The 24,491-nt window shown below is 53.2% G+C and overlaps 1 protein-coding gene across 1 annotated transcript; it reads right to left on the bottom strand.

Annotated features, from left to right (window-relative positions):
• Window positions 1-4,231: 4,231 nt before the first annotated feature.
• Window positions 4,232-24,076, bottom strand: NLRP9 (NLR family pyrin domain containing 9; the record flags this gene model as incomplete). Its single annotated transcript, XM_079799840.1, has 10 exons — window positions 4,232-4,364; window positions 6,896-7,066; window positions 7,518-7,680; window positions 7,768-7,877; window positions 9,649-9,819; window positions 14,473-14,643; window positions 16,302-16,469; window positions 17,466-17,627; window positions 20,696-22,256; window positions 23,797-24,076. 10 exons carry the CDS (start codon window positions 24,074-24,076, stop codon window positions 4,232-4,234), a joined length of 3,090 nt encoding a protein of 1,029 aa, XP_079655966.1.
• Between the last annotated feature and the right edge of the window lie 415 nt (window positions 24,077-24,491).

Genomic DNA, 24,491 nt, shown 5'->3' with positions numbered 1-24,491 from the left:
AACAGGGGGTTGGAGCATCCGTGGGGAGGGGTATGGGATGGGAATGGGGGGATGAGGACAAATATGTGACACCTTAATCAATAAAGAAATTTTAAAAAAAAATGAGCCCTAGCTACAAACAAAAAGATAAGAGCTCTAGCTGATTGTGTTGGCCTGTGGACTGAAGGGTCGGGGTTCAATTTCTGGTCTTTCGCGCCCAGCACGGTGAAGGTCGCCGCCTCTCCCGAACCCCAACCGGGGCCTCCCGGCCCCCAGGCTGAGACGGGGAAGAAGGGTGGGTGGCGGCAGACTCGGCTCCTTTCTCAGGGGGGCCGAAGGCCGGCTCCCTCCTCCCCTTTTTTTCCTCTCCCTCTGAGGAGCCTGGTCGACCAGCACTCCTAAAACCACAGGCACAGGGTGGTGGCAGGGACTGATGGTTGTCAGGTCAACCAGATGGCGGGCCTCGGACTTAGTCTCCAGCAGCGGTGTGGACCTAGAGAGATGGGGTCAACCAGATGGGCGGCTGGACTTTGTCTCTAGCGGTGGGTTAGAGTGATTGGGTTGACCAGTTGTCTGTGGAGATGAGAGACTGGCAATTGAGTGGGGGGTGAGGCCAGGGGCGGGGGCAGGGCCGGGCCAAAGAGCAAATAAATGTTGACAGAATTTGTTTTAAAAATTAAAAATGAAACAGCCTTTTGACCCAGTGATTCCACTTCTGGGAATATATCCAAAGAAACTTGAAACACGAATTCGAAAGAATATATGTACCCTTGTGTTCATTGTAGCATTATTTACCACTAGAGGCCTGGTGCACGAAATGCATGCACTGGGGGGTGGTCCCTCAGCCCAGCCTGCGCCCTCTCACCATCTGGGACCCCTCAGGGGATGTCGGCCTCCTGGGAGGATTGGGCCTAAACTGGCAGTCAGACACCCCTCTCAGTCCAGGTCTCTCACAGTCCAGGACCCCTCACTTCTTCCCGCCCGCCTACAGCGAAGGCGGGAGAGGCTACCACCACTGCTGCTGCATTACCAGCCATGAGCCCGGCTTCTGGCTGAGTGGCACTCCCCCTGTGGGAGTGCACTGACCACCAGGGGGCAGTTTCTGCATTGAGCGTCTGCCCCCTAGTCATCAGTGCATGTCATAGCGACCCATCTTTCCACCATTCGGTTGATTTGCATATTAGGGTTTTATTATATAGGACTAGTGGCCCAGTGCACAAAATTCGTGCACCGGGTGGGGGGAAGGTGTTCCTCAGCCCGGCCTGCACCCTCTCCAATCTGGTACCCCTCAAAGGATGTCCTACTGCCAGTTTACAGGGATTGGGCCTAAACCGGCAGTCAGACATCCCTCTCACAATCCTGGACTGCTGGCTCCAGCCCCTCACCTGCCTGCCTGCCTGCCTGCCTGCCTGATTGCCCCTAACCACTCTGCCTGCCGGCCTGCTCACTCCCAACTGCCCCCCTGCTGGCCTGCTCGCCCCCACCTTTCCTCCCCATTTGCCTGCTCACTCCAAACTGACCCCCCCCCCCCGCTGTCCTGATCACCTCCAATTGACTCCCACTGACGGCCTGCTCACCCCCAACTGGCCCCCCTGCTGGTCTGCTGACCCCCAATGGCCCCTGCCGTCCCATCCTTCCCTGATCACCCCCTGGTGACCCAAGGTCCCAGCCCCTCCATTTTTTCTTTTTCTTTTTTTTCAGCGCCTCCTTGAGCGGAAGCCAGGGCTGACTGGAAGCAAGTATCTAGGATTTATGTATCTTCTATAATTGAAACTTTGTAGCCTTGAGTGGAGGCCAGGGCCGGCCAGGGTGGGCAGGAAGCTTGGCTTCCTCCATCGCCGGGGCAACCCAAGCCTCCTGCTTGCTCCAGCTCCATGGCCTGCCGCCATCTTGGTTGGGTTAATTTGCATAGTCGCTCCTGATTGACTGGTGGGCGTGGCTTGTGGGCATAGCAAAGTGGTGGTTAATTTGCATATTTCTCTTTTACTAGTATAGATAGGCAAGATTTAGAAGCAGCCCAAGTGTCCATCAGTAGATGAGTGGATAAAAAAAGCTGTGGTCCATATACACCATGGAATACCACTCAGCTGTGAAGAAGAAGGAGGAGGAGGAGAAGATCTTACCTTTTGTGACAGCATGGCTGAGCCTAGGGGTTATTATGCTAACTGAACGAAATAAGCCAGTCAGAGAAAGACAAGTACCATAAGATTTCACTTATATGTGGAATCTAATGAACAAAATAGAAACAGACTCATAGATAAAGAGAACAGACTGACAACTGTCAGAGGTGAGGGGGTTTGGGGGCTGAGTGAAAACGGTGAAGGAATTAAGCAAAGAAAAGAAACTCATAGACCTGGACAACAGTATGGTGATTGCCAGAGGGAAAGGGGAGGTGGGGGAGGTAGGAGAGGGTAAAGGGGGGATAAATGGAGATGGAAGGAGACTTGACTTGGGGTGGTGACCACATGATACAATATACAGATGATGTGTTGTAGAACTGTTCACCTGAAACCTACTAGTATATAATGTTACTAACCAATGTCACCCCAATAAAGTCAATTAAATGTTTTTTTAAAAGATATGTACCCCTAAAAATGATATGTACCGCTATGTTCATTACAGCACTATTTACAATAGCCAAGACATGGAAATAACCTAAGCGTCCATTGACAGGTGAATAAAGATGACATGGTATATATATGTATATGTATACAGGGTGGGGCAAAGTAGGTTTACAGTTGTGAGTACACAAAACACAGTTTATTCTTATGTTATTATTTATTTATTATATTTTTCCATATGAACAACTGTAAACCTACTTCTGCCCCACCCTATATGTATATGTGTGTATATACAATTGCATTGTCTATGCATACACACACAATGAAATGTTATTCAGACATAAAAAAGATAAAATATTGTGTTTGATGGCAACACGGATGGATCTTGAGAGTATTATGCTAAGTAAAATAAGTCAGATCAAAAAGAACAAAACACATATTATTGTACTCTTATCCTATATAATAAAACCCCAATATGCAAATCGACCAAACGGCAGAATGACCAGTCGCTATGATGCGCACTGACCACCAGGGGGCAGACGCTCGACGCAGGAGCTGCCCCCTGGTGGTCAGTGTGCCCCACAGGGGGAGCATCCCTCAGCCAGAAGCCCTGAGCTGGGCTCATGGCTGGTGAGCTCAGCAGCGGTGGCAGGAGCCTCTCCTGCCTCTGCGGCAGTCAGACATCCCCCGAGGGTTCCCAATGGGCACAGGCCAGGCTGAGGGACCACACCCTGAGTGCACAAATTTCGTGCACCGGGCCTCTGGTGTGGAATATAAAACAAAAAGGAACCAGCAAAACAAACTCATAGATACAGACAACAGAATGGTGGTCACCAGCGGAGAAAGGAATGGGGAGGACAACTTTGGTAAAGAGAGCCGAGTATGTGGTGACAGAAGGAACCTAGACTCTGGGTGCTGAGCACACACCAGGATGGACAGATATCAAATGGTAATGTTGTACACCTGAAAGTTATATCATGTTATTAGCCAATGTTACCTCAATAAATTGAATTTTTTAAAAAAATCTAACTTGATCCCAGCTGGAGCGGCTCAGTGGTTGAGCATCGACCTATGAACCAGGAGGTCACGGTTCGATTCCCAGTCAGGGCACATACATGCCCAGGTTGCGGGCTCGATCCCCAGTTGGGGGCCTGCAGGAGGCAGCTGATCAACAATTCTCTCTCATCATTGATGCTTCTATCTCTCTCTCCCTCTCCCTTCCTCTCTGAAATCAATACAAATACATATTTTTTAAAAATCTATCTTGAGACCGGAGAACTAACAATGCCACGTTTGGGTGGATGTTTGCTGTCATGATAACGACGAAATCTAAAACCCATGGACCCATTGTAGCATCACTTCTCCATCAGAAGTGTCCGAGGATGGCGGTCCCCTCAAACCCACACTCCCGCGTTCGAAGACATCCATGAAGACAGTGAAGGCATGCTTTTCAAAGTGTGTATCCCTTTAATGTATTTGTTCTTCCAAGCATTACCAGGTGGGGTGGGAATTTCAGGGATGGGGGATTGAGGTCTCGGGCACAGACAGCAGGTCCCCACTGACTCACATGCCACAGTGACTTTGCTAGAACACTGTGGAGGAGCAGCGAGGAGCTCACAGCGCCCTCCGCCATGGTGGCCAGTTTGCAGAACTGGATGTGTCCGAAGGAGATGACGCCAGGGTGCTCCCTGTCAGACGAACACGCCTTTCAGCATCAGCTCATCTGTGTCCCAAGGTTTAGTGCAAATGGTCAGTTGGAGGTTCTTCTCTTCCACAGCCCTCAGCAGATACCGAGTTTCCTCCTCAAATGCATCTTTGTCCAGCCTGGGGAGATAGACATCGTTGCCCTGTCTGCATCCCAACGCCACTCTCCCCTAGACACGACTGGGAGACTTGCACGGAAGGTGAGAATGGAGCCAGAATCATGGATACAGACAACAGACTGACAGCTGTCAGAAGGGAGTGGGTTGGGGGCTGAGTGAGAAGGGTGAAGGGATTAAGCAAAGAAAAAAAAAAAAGAGAGAAAGACTCATGGACACAGACAACAGTGTGGTGATTGCCAGAGGGAAGGAGAAAAAAGGGGGAATAAATGGTGATGGAAGGATACTTGACTTGGGGTAGTAGTAAACACACAAGCTATATATATAAAAGCCTAAGTGACCGTTCGACCATTTGACCGGTAGCTATGACATGCACTGACACCAGGGGGCAGACACTCAACACACAGGCATGGAAACATGGAACAGACTGATGAATCTCAGAGGGAAGGGGGGAGGGCAGGAAGACATTAACCAAAGATCTTATATGCGTACTAAAGGCCCAATGCACAAAATTCATGCAAGAGTAGGTCGGCCTTCCTTCCCCTGGCTGCCAGCACTGGCTTCCCTCCAGCACCCGGGACCTGGGCTTCCTTCCGGCCACCAGCAGGCATCTGGGACCCGGGCTTTCCTCGCAGCCCCAGCTTTGTCCAAAAGGTCGTCCAGAAGTACGTCCAGTCTAATTAGCATATTATGCTTTTATTATTATAGATTATTATAGACTAGAGGCCTGGTGCACGGATTTGTGCACCGGTGGTATCCCTTGGCCTAGCCTGCAGGGATCAGACCGAAACCAGCAGTCCGACATCCTCCAAGGTGTCCCAAATTGTGAGAAGGTGCAGGCCAGGCCACGGGACCTCACTGGTGCACGAATCCATGCACTGGGCCTCTAGTACAATATAAAAATGACATAGTGTAGAATTGTATGCCTAAAACCTATATGATTTTATTAACCAATGTCACCCCCCAATAAATTAAATTTTTAAAAACATAATTTTTTTTTAAAGAGAAAGCACAAATCTTTCCTGTAGAATAGTTATATGAAGAGTAGCAAGATGAGCCATTTTGTTCTTCCAGGGGCCTACCATCTGGAAAGGAATCAAATATTCCCTCTACAGTTGTCCATTACATCCACTCTAAACGCAGATACAATGTTCGGAACAATACTAAGTGCTACTCTTGATTCAGGAACGGACATCTGGGTGAAGACCCTGCTCAGCTGTCTATAGAACCCTCCCATCTCTGAGCTGGGATTGCATCTTTTGGGGCAACGTAAGTAGAAGACGGTGTGTCTAGCAAAAATTGCTTCTCGCCCTGACCGGTTTGGCTCAGTGGATAGAGCGTCGGCCTGCGGACTGAAGGGTCCCAGGTTCGATTCCGGTCAAGGGCATGTACCTTGGTTGTGGGCACATCCCCAGTAGGAGGTGTGCAGGAGGCAGCTGATCGATGTTTCTCTCTTGATGTTTCTGACTCTCTATCCCTCTCCCTTCCTCTCCGTAAGAAATATATATATATATATATATATATATATATATATATATATATATATATATACTAATATATATATATATATATATATATATATATATATATATATACTAATGCTTCTCACCTGGGGCAGTTCTGCCTCTGGGGGACATCTGCCAATGTCTGGAGACATCTTTTTAAACTTCAGGGAATGAAGGGGATGCCAGTCTTTTTTCAAATTAATTCCTTTTTGTTGAAATGTGATTGACACATAACATTGTATGAGTTATATCTAACGGGTTGGTTCAATATATCTGTATACTGCAATATGATCATCTCCATCACATCATATAATTACAATTTTTCTTGGTGAGAACAAATAAGATCTAGTCTCTTGCCCTGGCTGGTTTGGCTCAGTAGATAGAGCATCGTCCTGTGGACTGAAGAGTCCGAGGTTCGATTCTGGTCAGGGCACATGCCCAGGATGTGGGCTCGATCCCCAGTGGGCGGGGGGGGGGGGGGCGTGCAGGAGGCAGCCGATTAATGATTCTCTCTCATCATGGATGTTCCTATCTCTCTCTCCCTCTTCCTCTTTGAAATCAATAAAAATATATTTTAAAAAAGATATAGTAGCTTAGCAACTTTGAAATTCCCATTTTTAAATATCTATTATTGATTTCAGAGAGGAAGGGAGAGGGAGAGAGAGATAGGAACATCCATGATGCGAGAGAATCATTAATCGGCTGCCTCCTGCACGCCCCCCACTGGGGATCGAGCCCACAGCCCAGGCATGTGCCCTGATTGGGAATCAAACCGTGACCTTTAGGTTCATAGGTCAACGCTCAACCACTGAGCCACGCTGTCCCGGCTGAAGTTCCCATTTTGATCATCACGACTGGAGGGAGGTGCTATGGGCATGTGACGTGCAGGTAGACACCAGGGATGCTGCTCAACACTCTGCGATGCAGCCACGAGCTCTGCAGCCCACGCCCGTTGTGCCGAGGCTCAGCAGACCTGCCCAGAGACCTGCGTCTCCGGGATCACCCACCACCAAGACAAGCGCCCGCTCACCCGAGCAGCTGCAGTGCACAGTCCTGCTGGCCCAAGGCTTCACACAGCACCACCATGCCATCGTGGTCCAGGCTGTTCCATTCCAGGTTCAGGCCCCTCAGGGATTTGCAGACGGTGAGAGCCGAGGCCAGGTCCTCGCAGCAGGCAGTGGTGAGCTCACACAGCTCCAGCCTGCCACAGAGAAGCACACCAGGGAAACCGCCCGGCTCTGGCTGGGCTGGGAGGTGTGCTATTGCGAAATGCCCCTTCCATGCATCTGAGCAGGAGACTTGATGGTCTAGACCCGTGGTTCTCAATGGGGGCCATTGTGTCCCCTGGGAGACACGTGGCAATGTCAGGAGACATTCGACGCACCTGGGGACGCTACTGGCAGCTGGTGGGTGGAAAGATGCCAGGGCCGCAGCCTAACATCCTACAGTGCACAGGACAGTCCCCTCCCCGTCACAACAAAGAACGATCTAGTCCCAAATGGCAATACGTAGTGCCAAGACGGGGAACCCCTGGTCTCCAAGGACAGCATTTTACTTAGATCGTTCCAGACCCTTCCGTCCTGGGAATCCTCCAGCTCTTCCTATTCTTGAAACAGGAAGCCTACCCACAAAGACCATCAGTACACACTCACCCAAGATTCTCCAGTTTACAGTTAGGATGCCTCAACGCCCCACATAACTGTTTGACACCAGCATCTTGTATTTTATTGTCCCCTAGTTTCAGAGTCTTCAGTTTTTCGTTGCTAATAAGAACACTAGAGAGGTCCTCACAGCAGACAGAAGTGAGGTAACATCCTGCCAACCTGAGGGCGGGGAGATACACACACAAATAGACACAATCATGAGGTCCAGTCTTGATCGCCTCAGCTTACTTTCACTCACTGCTATGAAGGATGAAATGCCCGAGTGCTTCTGAGATGGTGATGGTGATGGTGATGGTGATGATGACAGTGATGATACAGGAGATGGTGATGGCGATGATAGTGATGATGCTACAGGTGATATGGAAGTGGTGATGATGGTGATGCTGGAGATGATGGTAGTGGTGGTGATGATGGTGGTGGTGGTGGTGGTGATGATGATGATGAGAACAAATAAGATCTAGTCTCTTGCCCTAGCTCAAGTGAGAAGGGTGAAGGCATTAAGCATTACCGCCATATGCTGGAGGCGATATGGAGATCATGGTGGTGGCAGTGATGATGATGGTGGTAATGATGGTGATGGTGGTGATAAGGATGATGGTGATCATAATAGTGATGGTGGTGGTGATTATGGTGATGGTGGTAGTGATGATAATGGTCACGGTGGTCATGGTGATTGTGATAATGATTGTGGTGATGATAATGATAATGGTGGTGGTGATGGTGGTGGTGATAATAGTGATGATGCTGGAGATGATGATGGTGATGAAGGGTAGGTGATGGTGATAGTAATGATAACGGTCGTGGTGACTGTGGTGATGGTGATGATGGAGGTGGTGATTGTGGTGGTGATGAAGATCCTACAACTTCTCAGTTCCACCTCATCAGCCCAATTGCTCTGGGCTCCCTGCAATTCCCCCGCCCTCAGGGCCTCGCTGCCCGGGGCCCCTGCTCTCAGTGCTCTCCCCGGTGGGAATGCTCTTGGCTCAAATAGCAGCAGGGCTACCCCTCACGCCCTTCAATCTCTCCACGAATGTCACCTGTTGGTGAGTCTGCCCTGCATACTTACATAGCATCATGTCCCAGTCTCCTCGCTGCATGTAAGCTCATGCTTCCCCACAGTACTCATCACCCGCTAACATACATGTGTGTCTGTATACACATGCACACATGTGCATGAGTCTGACATGTATACCTGCATGTGTGTCTATAGGCATGCATACATAGGTATACATACATACACACGTGTGTGATATATCTGATACATGTATGTATATGTGTGTATTGCTGTGTGTACACTTACCTGTGGTTCTCAAGCAGAGATGATTTGTGCTCATGCCCCTTCCAGGGGACATTGGGCAATGCCTGGAGACATTTTTGGTTGCCCCCAGGGTGCCACCGACATCCCTGTTCGGTTAAAACACCTTTCAAAGCACAAGACAGTACCCCCATGACAAAGAATGATCTGGGCCAGATGTCAACCATGCCGAGACTGAGAAACCACCATATGTACACAAATACACAATTACTTGCAGCCTCACACTCATGTGTGTGTGTGTGTGTGTGTGTGTGTGTGCGCGCGCGCGCGCGCGCGCGCGCGCGCGTGCAAGTGTGCATATGAAATTCCATAAAATCGACTTCTCTAGAAGCAGGGCTGTTGGAGCGTTTCGGTTATCACGTTCCTCCTCTCCCCACAGGAGGAATGAATGCTCCCACGAGGCGTCTCCTGCTGTTATCAATCCAGCGCTGGTCACGGGCACATCATCGGCAATGTTTCTGTCTGTGGGTCAATCCCACTCGGTGCCTCATGCCGGTGGGCGGTACACTTACCCTCATGGGGAGAGGGGCGCCCTCACACGTTCACCCAACTAGTCTAGGGCACAGAGGACCCGAGACCCAACTACCGAGGAGCATGTCCCAACATTCCAGGCGCCCTTTAATTAAGACGCACACGCATCAACGCACCCCTGGCATTCCTAGAAGCACCAGGCGGGGTCAACACTTGGCCTCGTGGTTGTTTTGCCCAGGAGGCCCCACGCTTTCCCTCCTTCCTGGGTCCTTCGCAGAGCAGGACGCCAGCATCGAACCCGCCTGCCACCTGAGTCAGTGTAGCCGGACCTACCACAGCTGCTGCAGGTTGCAGCTTGGCTGCCGCAGCGCTCCACAAAGAAGCTTCACTCCGCTGTCTTCCAGGAAGTTGGCGCCCAGGTCGAGAAGGGACAGAGAGCTGCTCCGCACGAGGGCTTGGGCGATGTAGTCACAGGCGTCAGAGGTGAGGCAGCAGTACGTCAGGCTGCAGAGACACACGCACAGGCACACGCATGGTCAGCTGCTTACGCTGATGCGGGAACAGTTTCCTGAAGGCATGTGCAAAAGCTTTGCCATTCCTCCTACCCAGCGCTCACTTGAGTACAAATAAGAGGATTAAAACGTGTAGCAGTTGCCCTGGCTGGTGTGGCTCCGGTGGTTGGAGCGCTGTCCCATACACCAAAAGGGCGCAGGTTCGATGCTTGGTCAGAGCACATACAAGAGTCAACCAACCAGTGAATGCATCAGTAAGTGGGACAACAAACAGATCTCTCTCTCTCTCTCTCTCTCTCTCTCTCGTCAATAAATTAATTAAATAGTTTGCTTTTGATGTTTACTATCCCTGGAATTTATTTTACTGTTGAATTTCTTTCACAGTCTAAAAAGTCATCTCATCCCTGGCCAGTTTGGTTCAGTGAATAGAGCACCAGCCTGCAGACTAAAGGATCCTGGGTTCGATTCCGGTCAAGGGCGCATACTACTGTTGCATGCTCGAACCCTGGCCCTTGTCGGGAGGCAACCAATCGATGTGTCTCTCTCACATTGATGTTTCTCTCCGCCTCTCTTCCACTCTGTAATTATCAGTCAATAAAATTCATTTAAAGTAAATAAATAAAAGTCATCTCAGTAACAGTATTCCAGTCCTCCTCTATTTTAAATGCCACTGTGTATGTGTGCAATGCATGTATCTGTACACACCTGCACACATGCATGCGCACACACACACACACACAAATAAAAGTTGGGTGTGTTTTTTACCCTCACCTCACCTGAGGATGTGTTTATTGATTTGGGGGTGGGGGAGGAGGAGAAAGAGAAAAGCATCGGTGTGAGAGAGAAACATCCACTGGTTGCCTCCGTATGTGCAATGAATGAGTGGGGATGGAACTACAACCTGGGTATGTGCCCTGACCGGAATCGAACCTGCAACCTTTTGGGACAAACCAACCAACGGAGCCACCAGCCAAGGCAAATAGAAGGCTGCTTCTGGAGGCCCCTCTGCTCCCATAGACGTGACTGCCCTGCACCGCCCCCACTTCAGGCAGCCCCGAGTTTTTCTGATTTAACACCAAGTTTCGTGTGGCCCCACACGCAAACCAAGCCTGCGCTCCGCTGCCCTCCCCTCGTGCATGAGCAGCGGGACGGTAACAACATGGGACTGCGAAGCCCTGCACCTGAGAGGAATCCAATAAACACCTTCTTATTTTTGGTGTGTGTGTGTGTGTGTGTGTGTGTGTGTGTGTGTGTGTGTGTTGTTGTTGTTTGTTTGTTTTTAATGAGAGAGAAAGAGAGAGGGGAGAGAGAAGCACCGATGAGAGACATCCATGGGCTGCCTCCTGCATGCCCCCTACTGGGGATGGAGCCCTGACCTGGACTCTAACCAGCCACCTCTTGGTAAGCAGGTAAGGGCGCTCAACCAATGGAGCCACACTGGCCAGAGCTGAATCCCTTTTTCTTTCCTTTCTTTTTTTTTCTTTTGTTAATCCTCACCCAAGAATATTTTTGCCATTGATTTTTTTTTTTTGCCATTGATTTTTAAAGAGTGGAAGAGAAGGAGGGACAGAGGGAGGGAGGGAGGGAGGGAGAGAGAGAGAGAGAGAGAGCGAGAGAGAGAAAGAAACACGGATGTGAGAGAGACACATCCACTGGTTGCCTCCTGCACGCACCCCGACCAGGGCCTGGGACAGAACCTGCAACCCAGGTATGTGTCCTTGACCAGGAATCGAACCCGTGACTCTTTGATGCACAGGCAGACACTCTAACCATTGAGCAACACCTGAGAGGGCTGAATCCTTTTTTTTTCTTTTTTTTCTTTTTCTTTATTGATTTCAGAGAGGAAGGGAAAAGGAGAGAGAAAAAAAAACATCAATGATGAGAGAGAATCATTGATCAGCTGCCTCTTACACGCCCCCTACTGGGGATTGAGCCCACAACCCAGGCATGTGCCTTGACTAGAATCGAACCTGGGACCCTTCAGTCCACAGGCTGACGCTCTATCCACTGAGCCAAGCTGGCTAGGGCTTTTTTTTTTTTTTTTAATATTCTGTCAACATTTATTTGGTCTTTGGTCCCGGCCCGGCCCCGCCCCTGGACCCGGCCCCGCCCCTGGACCCGGCTCCGCCCCTGCCCCGCCCCCGTCCCACCCCTACTCAATCGCCAGCCCCTGGTCTTCAATCTCTCAGCTTGCGTCTCCACAGACAACTGGTCAACCCAATCTGGCCCGCTGGAGACAAAGTCCAGGCCGGGCCATCTGGTCGACCCTGACTCTCACGGTCCCCATTGTTGCTGAAGACAAAGTCCGGGCTGGGCCATCTGGTCGACCCTGTCTCTCACGGTCCCCACCGTCTTTGGAGACAAAGTCCGGGCCGGGCCATCTGGTTGACCAGAGCCACCAGGCAACCTTCCAACTCGGCGGCCGCCCTGTGCCGGTGAGAGTGCTGGTCCACCGCGCTCCTCGGAGGGGGAGGAGAGGAGGAGCCGGCCCTCAGCACCCCTAGAAAAGGGGCTGCATCCGCTGCCCCCCACCTTCCCTGTCCCAGCCCGGATCCCGAAGGCCCCCGCGGGGTTCGGGAGAGGAAGTGATGATCCGCAGAGCCGGCAGAGCCGGCGCGCAAAAGGGAGGGAGGAACCGACACCACGCCGCGGGCGCGGGCGGCCATGCGCGCGGTTTACCGCCTCCCGCCCCCGCCTTCCTTCCCTCGGCTGCAGCGCGCCACCGCACCGCACCGGGCTGGCGGCCGTCCCGGGGAAGGAGAGAGGCCGGAGCGAGACAAACCCTGTGTCCGGGTGACTTTCAATAGACCGCAGCCAGGGAGCTGCTCTGCTACATACACAACCCCGACCCAGAAGCAGGTCGGATAGGAATGGGTTACCAGCAGGTTCCCCGGGAAGGGCGAGGGGGCGGCCCCCTTTCCCATCGCCGGGCCCTGGTCCCCACGCAGCGCTGGGCGGGGGCATGATGGCCCGCTGGAGGGGACGGCGGGGACCCGCTATCCGAGGCCAAGTCTTAGAGGACTCTGACTTAGAGGCTCCAGCGAGAACCCCAGATGCTAGCGCCGCCCCAGGGGCTCCTCGGCCAAGCACACCCACCAACTGTCAGAGCTGCGCTTCCTCTGTGCTGAGCAGGATCACCATGGCAACAACAGCCTCAGCAGGGGAAAGCTAACCCGGCTCACCACCTTCCCCACCCCGCTCACGTTCCTTCTTGGTGGGTGAGCAATCCCACGCGTGGGGAGCTCCACTTCACAGTGAGAGGAAGAGCCGACAGCGAAGGATCAAAAGGCGGCCTCGCTAGGCACCCCTGGCCGCCACCGCCGGCCACCCCGTGGTAACTCCGGACACCCCTGCTTCAAGCCCAGGGGGTCAGAAGGAGCGGGCGGCCGCTTGCACGGTCTGCATTTGAACTGAAAACCGAGATGCAGCGGGCTTTGGCCCTCTGCTCCACGGGGGTTCCTGTCCTCCCTGAGCTCGCCTTGGGGCACCTGCTACCGGCGACAGGCGCCCCGCCCAGCCAGACTCCCGCCTGGCTGTGTCCCCGGAGACCCCGTCAGGGAGACAGCCATCAGAGCTGTGGCATTTCACCGGCGCCCGCAACGCCAGCCGACACCCTCCCGGCCCCCTCCGGGGGACTCAGGGCGGGGCGCCGGGGCCTCCCCCTTATTCTCCAGCTCTCCTGTCTCTTCCCCTGCCAGACTAGAGTCAAGCTCAACAGGGTCTTCTTTCCCCGATTCCGCCGAGCCCGTGCCCTTGGCTGTGGCTTCGCTGGACAGCAGGTGGACATGGCAATCTGGTTCCTCCATTCACGCGCGTCACTCACTAGACGACAGGCATTTGGCCACCCGAGGAGAGCCTGTTTCCCCGCCGTCTGCCCATTCGGACACCGAATGTCTCCGCTGGGACAGGCAGAGCCCTGGGCAGCAGTCACACCGCGTCCACGCCCCGCGGGCCTTGGCGATGCGTCGTTTTCATTGAACAGTCGGTTCCCCTGGTCCGCACCGGCTCTAAGCGCCGGCGGAGGTGAGGCGCGCGGGGAACCATGGCCCCGGGGCGGCCCCGGCGGAGGGACCTGCACACACCCCACCCCAGGGGCGACCCAGGCGCCCGCCAAAGCTGGGGTGACCCACGGGAAGAGCCCGTGGTTTGGGTCCAGAGTCCCCTCCGCCGCTGCCGGACCCCTGGGTGTTCGGGCCCGCGGCGACCTCCCCCACACCCCCCTTAGGCCACGGCCTCGCCCCCGCCCCGCCCCCACACCCCCTCCCCAGGGGAAGGGAAGAGAGCAACATGAGGGTGGGAGAGCCACGCGCGCACTCTAGGTGAGGGCACTGGAGGGGAAGGACCCCTTTTTCTTTTCTTTTTTAAAATATATTTGTATCGATTTCAGAGAGGGAGAGAGAGAGAGAGAGAGAGAGAGAGAGAGAGAGAGAGAGAGACATCAATGATGAGAGAGTCATTGATCAGCTGCCTCCTGCCCACCCCCCACTGGGGATGGAGCCCGCAACCCGGCATGTGCCCTGACCAGGAATCGAACCGGGACCCTTCAGTCCCCAGCCCGAGGCTCTATCCACTGGACCACACCGGCCAGGGCCGCTTGGGTTGCCCTGAGGGCTGAGGGGTCCCTGAGGCCGCCAGACCCACTTACAGCAGGGACTCCAGCGCGCAGTCCGGGTGCTTGAGGCCCTCGCTCAGGAGCAGGGCGCCGCTGTTCATCACCGGGTTCTCCAGCAGCGACAGGAGCCTCAGCTGCCGGCTGCTCACCAGGAGCAGCGCCACGTCCTCACAGGCCTCGTCCGTGATGTCGCACTTGCCCAGCCTGCGCCGGGGCGGGAGGGGACACGGGGTGCTGGGCTCATTGGCAAAGACAAACAGAACAGACCCAGGGTCTCCAGAGGGGAGGGGCTCGGGGGAGGGTGGAAAGTGCCAGGTATAAACACAGTCACAGGGCCTGGCCGGTGTGGCTCAGTGGATAGAGCATCAACCTGCGGACTGAAGGGTCCCGGGTTGATTCCGGCCAAGGGCACATGCCCAGGTTGTGGGCTCGATCCCCAGCAGGGGGCGTGCAGGAGGCAACCAATCAATGATTCTCTCTCATCATTGATGTTTCTCTCTCCCTTCCTCTCTGAAATCAATAAGAATATAAAAAATATATTTTAAAAAATATTGTAATAACTGTGTATGGTGCCAGGAGGGTACTAGACTTACTGGGGGATCACTTTGTAAACTATATAAATTTCTAATCACTAGACTATACACCTGAAAGTAATATATTATTGGATGTCAAGTATAATTGAAAAAATATATATTTTTTAAGATTTCTCAATAGATTTGAGAGAGAGGAGGGCGGGAAACATCGACGTGAGAGAGGAGCATCAAGCCTGGGCCTTGATCAGAATTGACTGGCAACCTTCAGTGCACCGAGGGTGTCCAACCAACGGAGCCACACCGGCCAGGGCAAAAAAAAAAAAAAATGGTTTTTAATTGGGCATGGGCCACACCCAGCTTCTGCTCCTGCACCTGCCAGCCCAATGGCCACATTTCAGACTTCTAACACAGAAAATGTGACTCCATCATTCTCCTTATTAGCCTTTAAAAATATATTTTTATTGCCCTAACCGGTTTGGCTCAGTGGATAGAGCATCGGCTTATGGACTGAAGGGCCCCAGGTTCAATTCCGGTCAAGGGCATGTACCTTGGTTGCAGGCACATCCCCAGTGGGGGGTATGCAGGAGGCAGCTGATCAGTGTTTCTCTCTCATCGATGTTTCTAACTCTCTATCCCTCTCCCTTCCTCTCTGTAAAAAATCAATAAAATATTTTTTAAAAATAATATTTTATTAATTTCAGAGAGGAAGGGAGAGGGAGAGAGAGATAGAAACATCAATGGTGAGAGAGAATCATTGATCGGCTGCCTCCTGCATGCCTCACACTGGGGATCAAGCCCACAATCCAGGCCTGTGCCCCTGACGGGAATCAAACCTGGGACCTTTCAGTGCACAGGCCAGCGCTCTATCCACTGCGCCACGCCAGCCAGGGCTCTCCTTATTGGCCTTTGGTTGCCTTTCACTGATGTTAGGAAAAAGTCAGAGTGCGTGGTTCTCACGAGGATGACTGTTGAATTGCGGGGACATTTCCCTGCGTCTGGAGACGTGTGTGTGTGTGTGTGTGTGTGTGTGTGTGTGTGTGTGTGTGTGGTTGCGGGCCTGGGGGAGGATGTTGTTGCCATGAGTGGGTGGAGGCCAGGGAGCCGCTCAATAGCCCCCAACAGAGGATTACCTGGCGCTCAATCTGATGAGCTGATTACTTGTCAGCACTTCTGAGGTTGAGAAAAACCCGTCTGAGCCCTAATGCGGTTAGAAAATAATCTCTGGCCCTCGCCCGGGGAGGGGGGGTACAGGTATCGAGAGGGAGGGGACGAGAGTCAAAGACTCTGAGCGTCACAAACGTGTCGCTCCCCACGGGCCTGGAGACTCACATCAGCTGTCGGATGCTGCACATGGGGTGCCGCAGCGCCTCGCTCAGCCACGCCACCTCCTGGGAGGACAGGTCGGAGCCATGCAGGTTCAGGTAGGTCAGGTTCGGGTTGTGAACCAGGGCCTTAAAGAAGTCCGCGCTCTTTCCCTCGTCGGAGGCAAAGTTGTACCTGCCAAGGGCGAGATGGGGGGCCGGGGGTGAAGTCCGAGTGCCAAGCAGGTGCCTCCCCCAGCGCTTCCTTCCCGCCCCGCTGGCCCACCAGCTGCTGGAGAAACCCCGTCACTCCCGCCTGCAAATTCTTTCCCTGGGGTCTTCCGACAGCGGACAGGCACCGGGCTCCACGGCTTGGGGTGTGGGTCCTGACTGGGACTGAACCCCAAAGCACGTATGTGCTCTGAGCAGGGATTGAACTCAAAACCCACCTATGTGTCCTGACCTGGGATTGAACTCGAAACCTATGTGTGTGTCCTGACTGGGAACTGAACCCCACACCTACGTATGTGCACTGAGCAGGGATTGAATTCAAAACCTGTGTATGTGCCTGGGAATTGAACCTGCAACCTAGGTATGTGCCCTGATTGGGAACTGAACCCCACACCTACGTATGTGCCCTGAGCAGGGACTGAACCCGAAACCTGTGTGTCCTGACCTGGGATTGACCCAACACCTACATGTGTGCCCGGGAATTGAACCCGCATCCTATGCGTGTGCCCTGACCGGGAATTGGAGCTGAAACCTTTTGGTTTACGGGATGACGCTCCACCCAGCTGAGCCGCCAGCCAGGGCCGCGTCCCCTTTGGCAGTCTCCCTGTTCGCCAAAAGCTTGTTTCTTGCTCAGACTTTCCTGTCAAGTGATGCTCTCTGCACTGTCTTTGGACACATTGGTTTATCAAACTAAAAAGCTCCTGCACAACCCTCACCGGTGTGGCTCAGTGGATAGAGCGTCGGCCTACGGACTGAAGGGTCCCAGGTTCGATTCCTACTGGGGATGTGCCCGCAACCGAGGTCCATGCCCTGGAGCGGAATCGAACCTGGGACCCTTCAGTCCGAAGGCTGACGCTCTATCCACTGAGTCACACCGGTCAGGGCCATACTTACTTTTTTAAAAGCCAGAATGGAGAGAATGGGTTTCTTCTATGGAAAAACCAGGTGACATCCCACTTACACCAACTTTTGAAGTTTGCAGGTGGGCTGAGCCAGCGCCTTCCAGAGGATCGCCTGGGAGGCCTCGTCGAACACGCAGTTGTCCAAGTCCAGCACCTGGAAGTCCTTGCTGGTGCTGAACACGCAGCACAGGTCCCGCCAGTAGGAGAGCTTCTGGTTGTAGCTGCGGGAAGACAGACACCGCGCCACGCCCGAGGTGGCATTCAACTCGGGACTTTCTCAGAATGGGCAGGTCGCCGCTCCCAAACCCCTCCATGCTGTCGGGCACCCAGGCCTGAACACGGAGAGGTGCAGCCAGGTAAACTGAGTCAACGTGGCTCAGGGAGAGCAGACCCTGGGGCCACAGCAAAGGGATCGAATCCCGTTGGAGCCACTGGTGAGCTATGTGACCCGTGCACGTGACTCAGTCTATCCTGCCTCCATTTCCTCCTCTTTGAAGGGATAACACTTGATTCTTATGAGCAAAGGTTGGTGCTGGGTGACCCATCAGTGAACGGGGAATCGCATCATAAACAGGACCGTGCAGCCCTGGCTGGCGGCTCCGTTGGTGGGAGCATCAGCCCACACACCAAGAGGTTGTGGGTTCAATCCCCATCAGGGCACACACCCAGGTTTCAGGTTCGATCACTGGCCGGGTGTGTATGGGAGGCAATCAATCGATGTTTCTCTCACATCAATGTTTCTCCCTGTCTGTGTCTCCCTTCTTCTCTCTGAGGTCAATGAATGCATCCTCAGGTGAGGATTTAACAAAAACAAAAAACAAGCCCTAGCCAGTTGGGCTCAGTGGATAGAGCATCAGCCTGTGGACCGAAGGGTCCTGGGTTTGATTATGGTCAAGGGCAAATGCCTGGGTTGTGGGATTGATCCCCAGGAGGGGGCATGTAGGAGGCAGCCGATCCATGATTCTCTCATCATTGATGTTTCTCTCTCTCTCTTCTCTCTCTCTCTCTCTCTCTCTCTCTTTCTCTCCCTTCCTCTCTGAAATGAAATATATATATATATATATATATATATATATATATATATATATATTTTTTTTTTTTTTTTTAAACAGAAAACATGACTGTACAGGCATACAATAAATAAGTCCTGGAGGTGGATTGCAGCCTGACTGCAGTTAATAACAATGTACTGCATGTTTCCAGTTATAAGACAGTAGATCTTAAATGTCATTGTCACAAGACCAGGAAAATGCTGCAGTAGCTACGTATGGTGCCGGGCATTCACTAGACTTGTGATCACTTGACAACATAAAACACTGAATCACGATGCTGTGCCACTAAGACCAGGGTGACGGCACATGTCAATTTGCCTCCATTAAAATAAAATAAAAATTTAAACAAATGTGAAAGGTGGGATGCACATGAGAGCTGAGGTGTGAGCTGGTGGCCAGTACCTGCTGACGGGCCACAACGTTAAAAACCAGCAGAGAGGCCCTGGCTGGTGTGGCTCAGCGGATAGAGCATCAGCCTGCGGACTGAAGGGTCCCAGGTTCGATTCCAGTCAAGGGCATGTACCTTGGTTGCAGGCACATCCCCAGTGGGGGGTGTGCAGGAGGCAGCTGATCGATGTCTCTCTCTCATCGATGTTTCTAACTCTATCCCTCTCCTTCCTCTCTGTAAAAAAATCAATAAAATACACTTAAAAAAAAACACACAACAACAGCAGAGAGGCCCTGGCCGGGAGCTCAGCTGGCTAGAGTGTCGTCCCCACACATCAAGGTTGTGGGTTGGATCACCAGTCAGGGCAGGTACAGAATCAACTAATGAATGCACAAATAAGTAGAACAACAAATCAATGTTTCTCGCTCCCTCTCTGCCCCTTCCTCTCTCTAAAATCAGTAAATAAATAAATAAAAATGTAAAAAACACGTTTATCGCTGAGACCGGTTTGGCTCAGTGGATAGAGCGTCAGCCTTCGGACTGAGGGGTCCCAGGTTCGAATCCTATCAAGGGCATGTACCTTGGTTGCGGGCACATCCCCAGTGGGGGTTGTGCAGGAGGCAGCTGATCGATGTTTCTAACTCTCTATCTCTCTCCCTTTCTCTCTGTAAAAAATCAATAAAAATAAATATTTTTTTTAAAAAAAAAAACAACGTTTATCCACGTCTCTACAGATGGAAAACCTTCGGAAGTCACCGGTCCTGGTCGCAGCTAGCAAATTGGATTTTAAAAGCCACGTTTTGCCCTCGCCTGTGTGGTTCAGTGGGTAAAGCGTTGGCCTGTGGTTCCTTCCATTCTGGTCAAGGGTAGGTACCTCGGTTGCAGGCTCCTCCCCACCGGGGCACGTGCAGGAGGCAACCAATTGATGTGAGTTCTCTCAGTCTGTCCCTCTCTCTTCCACTCTCTCTCTAAAATCAGTGGGAAAATATCCTCGGGTGAGGATTTAAAAAGATAAAAAATAATAATAATAAAAGGCTAATATGCAAATTGTCCCCTCGGGAGTTCCACCGACAGGGAGTTTGACCACTTGCTATGACATGCACTGACCACCAGGGGGCGGCCGGGGTGAATGAAGGCCCCGCCTCCAGGCCTAGGGACCCAACCCTTAGGAATTTCTTGCAAAAAAAAAGATAAAATCCACGTACACTGAGTGGCCAGATTATGATGATCTCTGAACGCATAATAATCTGGCCACTCAGTGTGTTTGTATCTCAAATGGGCACCAAAAGTATTCCAGACTTTTGCTGGAGATCAGCCACCTATTTGCCCTGAGCTTTCTGTCAGCCAGTGCAAAGGGGAACACTGATCAGGTGCACGATTTATAGTATCTTTGATATCAAATAAATGGGTTACTCAAGAGAACACGGAGTGGCCAGATTAGTATGCGTTCAGACATCATCACCATCTGGCCACTCCGTGTATATGTTGCTGTTGTTTTTTGTTTTTGTTTTCTTAACATATTTTATTGATTTCTCACAGAGAGGAAGGGAGAGGGAGAGAGAGTCAGAAACATCGATGAGAGAGAAACATCGATCAGCTGCCTCCTGCACACCCCCTACTGGGGATGTGCCCGCAACCAAGGTACATGCCCTTGACCGGAATCGAACCTGGGACCCTTGAGTCCGCAGGCCGATGCTCTATCCACTGAGCAACACCGGTTAGAGCTGTTGCTGTTGTTTTTAAGCACAAGAATATAAGGACCCATGAAATACCCAGTGGGGACGGCGGCAAGCGAGCCACAGACGTGGGGGGGCGGGGCGGGGCGGGGCGGGGCGGCGGCTGTACTCACTCCAACATGCCTCCGCAGTCCTGGGAGAACACGTACTCTACGTTCAGGTGGAGGACCTGCAGGTTCTGGGCGTGCTGGAGGCAGCTGGCGTAGATCAAGAGGTCGTCGGGGCTGGTGATGTAGACGTCGATGTCCTGGAACAGGCTCATCACCTGCGTGGCGAAGCCGGGGTCCTGGGTCTCGAACACGCTGGTGCACAGCTCCTGGAAGCTGATGAGCAGCTCGCCGCGGGCCGCCTGCTGGCTCAGGCCCCGCAGGCACGCCGTGACCTCCTCCCGCAGGTCCACCGCCAGCGGGAAGCCCCAGGCCTCCTCCAGCAGGCCGGCCACGCGCTCCGTGGCGAACCCGAACAGGAACAGTGCCATCTGCACCAGGTAGAGGGGGGCCTCGGTCATGGCGGCCGTGACCAGCTGGGCGGCGCTCCCGATGCGGGGGTGCGGCGGCTCCTGGGGGGGCCTGAGCAGGTACCACAGGGCGGCGCAGAACTCCTGCACGAACTCGTGCGGGAACACCCAGCGGGTGCCGTTCTGGCGCAGGAGCCGCATCCTCACCCAGGCCAGGGCGTGCGCCTCGGACACCCCGTGGCGGCGCAGGTCCCACGGCTGGAAGGCGAACCTGCCCAGCCACGTGCCCTCGGCCGCCAGGGCGCACAGACACCGCAGCCGGCTCAGGCAGTGGCCCGGCGGCCAGCCCGTGCCCTCCGGCTGGAACACGCTGGTGAGGAAGGAGGAGTAGAGGCACGTGGTGGTTTCGGGGTGCACGCGGAGGGGCCGGCGTCTCTGCAGCTGCTGCTTCAGGCTGGTGCACACCAGCCAGCAGGCCAGCGGGTACTGTAACAGGACGAACACCGGGGTGTCTCTCACCACCCCGAAGGCCCGGGCGGCCTGCTCCCGGTCCGGGAAGAAGTGGGAGAAGTAGAGCCACTTCTGGTGGCCGGAGAAGCCGGGCAGGTGCACGAACACGGGGTGGCGCAGCAGGTAGTAGAACTTGCGGGTGACCTCCAGGCCCAGGGCCACGAGCAGCGAGGCCTCGGGCAGCAGCGCCCTCTGCAGGAGGCTCCGCAGCACCACGTGCACCGGCTGCGGCTGCTCCAAGTCGCTGCACAGGTCGTAGTCCAGGTCCACGTCGACCTTCAGGCCCTCCAGGCCGTCGATGATGAACAGGATCTTCTCGGGCTGCGAGAAGACGTCGTGGATGGGCTCGGAGGCCGCGGGCCAGTCGGCGGCCAGGAGGTCGGCCAGGCTGGCCTGGGCGGTGTCGTTGAGCTCGGGGCAGCTGAGGAAGAAGACGAAGGCGAAGCGGCCCTTCCAGAGGCGGCCCGCGGCCCACTGCAGCATGGCCCTCCGCAGCAGCGTGGTCTTCCCGACGCCGTCCGGGCCGCCCACGGCCACCGTGACCGAGTGCTCGCCCGCCTCGTCGGCCGCAAACGCCGCGCTCAGCTGCTCGTATTCGGCCTTGGTGGACTCGGCGTACGCGCTCTCGGACACCCCCAGGCACGTCTCGTGCTTCCACAGGTCAGAGAACTTCTTCTCCATGTGGCTTTTGTACGGGTTGATCTTATCTGGGGTCAGGGGGACAGAATACAAGGCAATTTTATTTATTTAAATATATATATATATATATATATATATATATATATATATATATATATATATATATATTATTGATTGGTTACAGAGAGGAAGGGAGAGGGAGAGAGAGTTAGAAACATCGGTGAGAGAGAAACATCGACCAGCCTCCTCCTGCACAGCCCCTACTGGGGATGAGCCCGCAACCAAGGTACATGCCCTTGACCTGAATGAACCTGGGACCCTTCAGTCCGCAGGTCGACGCTCTATCCACTGAGCCAAACCGGTTAGGGCTAAATTTATTTTTTTTCAATATATATTTTTATTGATTTCAGGGAGGAGTGGAGAGACAGAGAGAGATAGAAACATCAATGATGAGAGACAATCATTGATTGGTTGCCTCCTGCACGCCCCCTGCTAGGGATCCATCCTGCAACCTGGGCATGTGCCCTTGACTGGAATCGAACCCAGGACCCTTCAGTCCGCAGGCCAATGGTCTATCCGCAGAGCTAAAGCAGCCAGGGCCTAAATATATTTTTTTTAAATAATTTTAAGCCTGGCCAGCGTGGCTCAGTAGGGTCATGCAGGAGGCAGCCAATAAATGTTTCTCTCTCATATCGATGTTTCTCTCACTCTCCCTTCCTCTCTCTAAGAAACTCACTAAATATATACTCTGGCAAGGATTTGAAAAACAAACGTCCTTCCTATCAACTGGGAACAAAGCTCTCTGGAACTGGATGGACAACCTTAACGGGTTTGGCTCAGTGGATAGAGCGTCGGCCTGCGGACTGAAGGGTCCCAGGTTCGATTCCGGTCAAGGGCATGTGCCTTGGTTGCGGGCACATCCCCAGTGGGGGGTGTGCAGGAGGCAGCTGATGGATGTTTCCCTCTCATCGATGTTTCTAACTCTCTCTCCCTCTCCCTTCCTCTCTGTAGAAAATCAATAAAATATATATATTTTTAAAAAGGATGGACAAGTGTCATATGGACTTCTCCTCGCAGACTCTAGTCCCAGGCCACCTCCTGCGACAGCATGGACGTCTTGGGACTGAAAAATGGGGACACGACTGAGATAAACAGTCTGTCTCAGACACTAGGCACCGGCCGGCCATCACTGGCCCGAGTACGAGCGGAACTGCCTTGTCGTTTTTCTACCACCGCCAAGTCTCCCCTTGACCATCACACATTCTCAATGGAAGGAGGGGTGACCGTTATTCGAGGACGATATCACCTTTGTTATTGCGAGCTCCCAGAGATCCACCTTCACTGCTGTGAGCTGCCAGTACACGCCCCCCCTCGGGTCCCACCCCTGCATCGCACACTTACTTTTTTATTTTAATTTCAGAGAGGAAGGGACAGGGAGAGAGAAAAACATCAGTGATGAGAGAGAATCATTGATTGGCTGCCTCCTGCACACCCCCTATTGGTGATCAAGCCTGCAACCCAGGCATGTGCCCTTGACTGGAATTGAACCTGGGACCATTCAGGCCAACACTCTATCCACTGAGCCACACCGGCTAGGGCCACACTTACTTCTGATCTCATCCTTGGCCTTGGCCCAGAGGTCTCGACGATTGACCTGCTGAAACAGCTTCAGGGCGACTTCCCAGGCCTGTTTGCCCGGGTAGTGCCTGCACAGCAGTGTGGCCAGGTCATCTCTGGAGGCCTTCTTCAGCTCCGGCCACGGGATCGGCCTGAGGTCAGATAGCGTGGGTTCTTGCTTGAGGAGCTCCTTAAATTTCCAGAACTCGTTCTTCTTCAGCTCCTTTAGGTACCACAGCAAGCAAACGTCAGAAAAAAAAGATTCAGCCATCGCATCCCAGGACTGTGAGCTCCGACTCCTCTCGGGAGGGCGGAGGGGAGGTGGAAATCTTCAAAAACAAGAAATAGGCGATTCCTGGGGAAGAATGAGGAGATTAGAGAGTTAAATCTCAGCTGTCGAAAGTAGCTTCAGTCTATTATTTACAATAGAGGCCCAGTGCACGAATTCATGCACAGGTGGGATTCCTCAGCCTGGCCGGCAATCAGGCCTGTCTCGCCCAGTCCAGGGGGAGGGACTGTGGGAGGTTGGCTGTGGGAGCGCATTGACCACCAGGGGGCAGTTCCTGTGTTGAGTGTCTGCCCCCTGGTGGTCAGTGTGTGTCAACCAATCGTTCAGTTGAGCCATCTTAAGGGTTACTTAGGCTTTTATATATATATACATAGCCAAGATATGGAATCAACCCAAG

This window comes from Cnephaeus nilssonii (genome assembly GCF_951640355.1).
Source record: "Cnephaeus nilssonii genome assembly, chromosome: 20".
Classification (NCBI taxonomy): domain Eukaryota; kingdom Metazoa; phylum Chordata; class Mammalia; order Chiroptera; family Vespertilionidae; genus Cnephaeus; species Cnephaeus nilssonii.
This window is presented reverse-complemented; position numbering and strand designations above follow the sequence as displayed.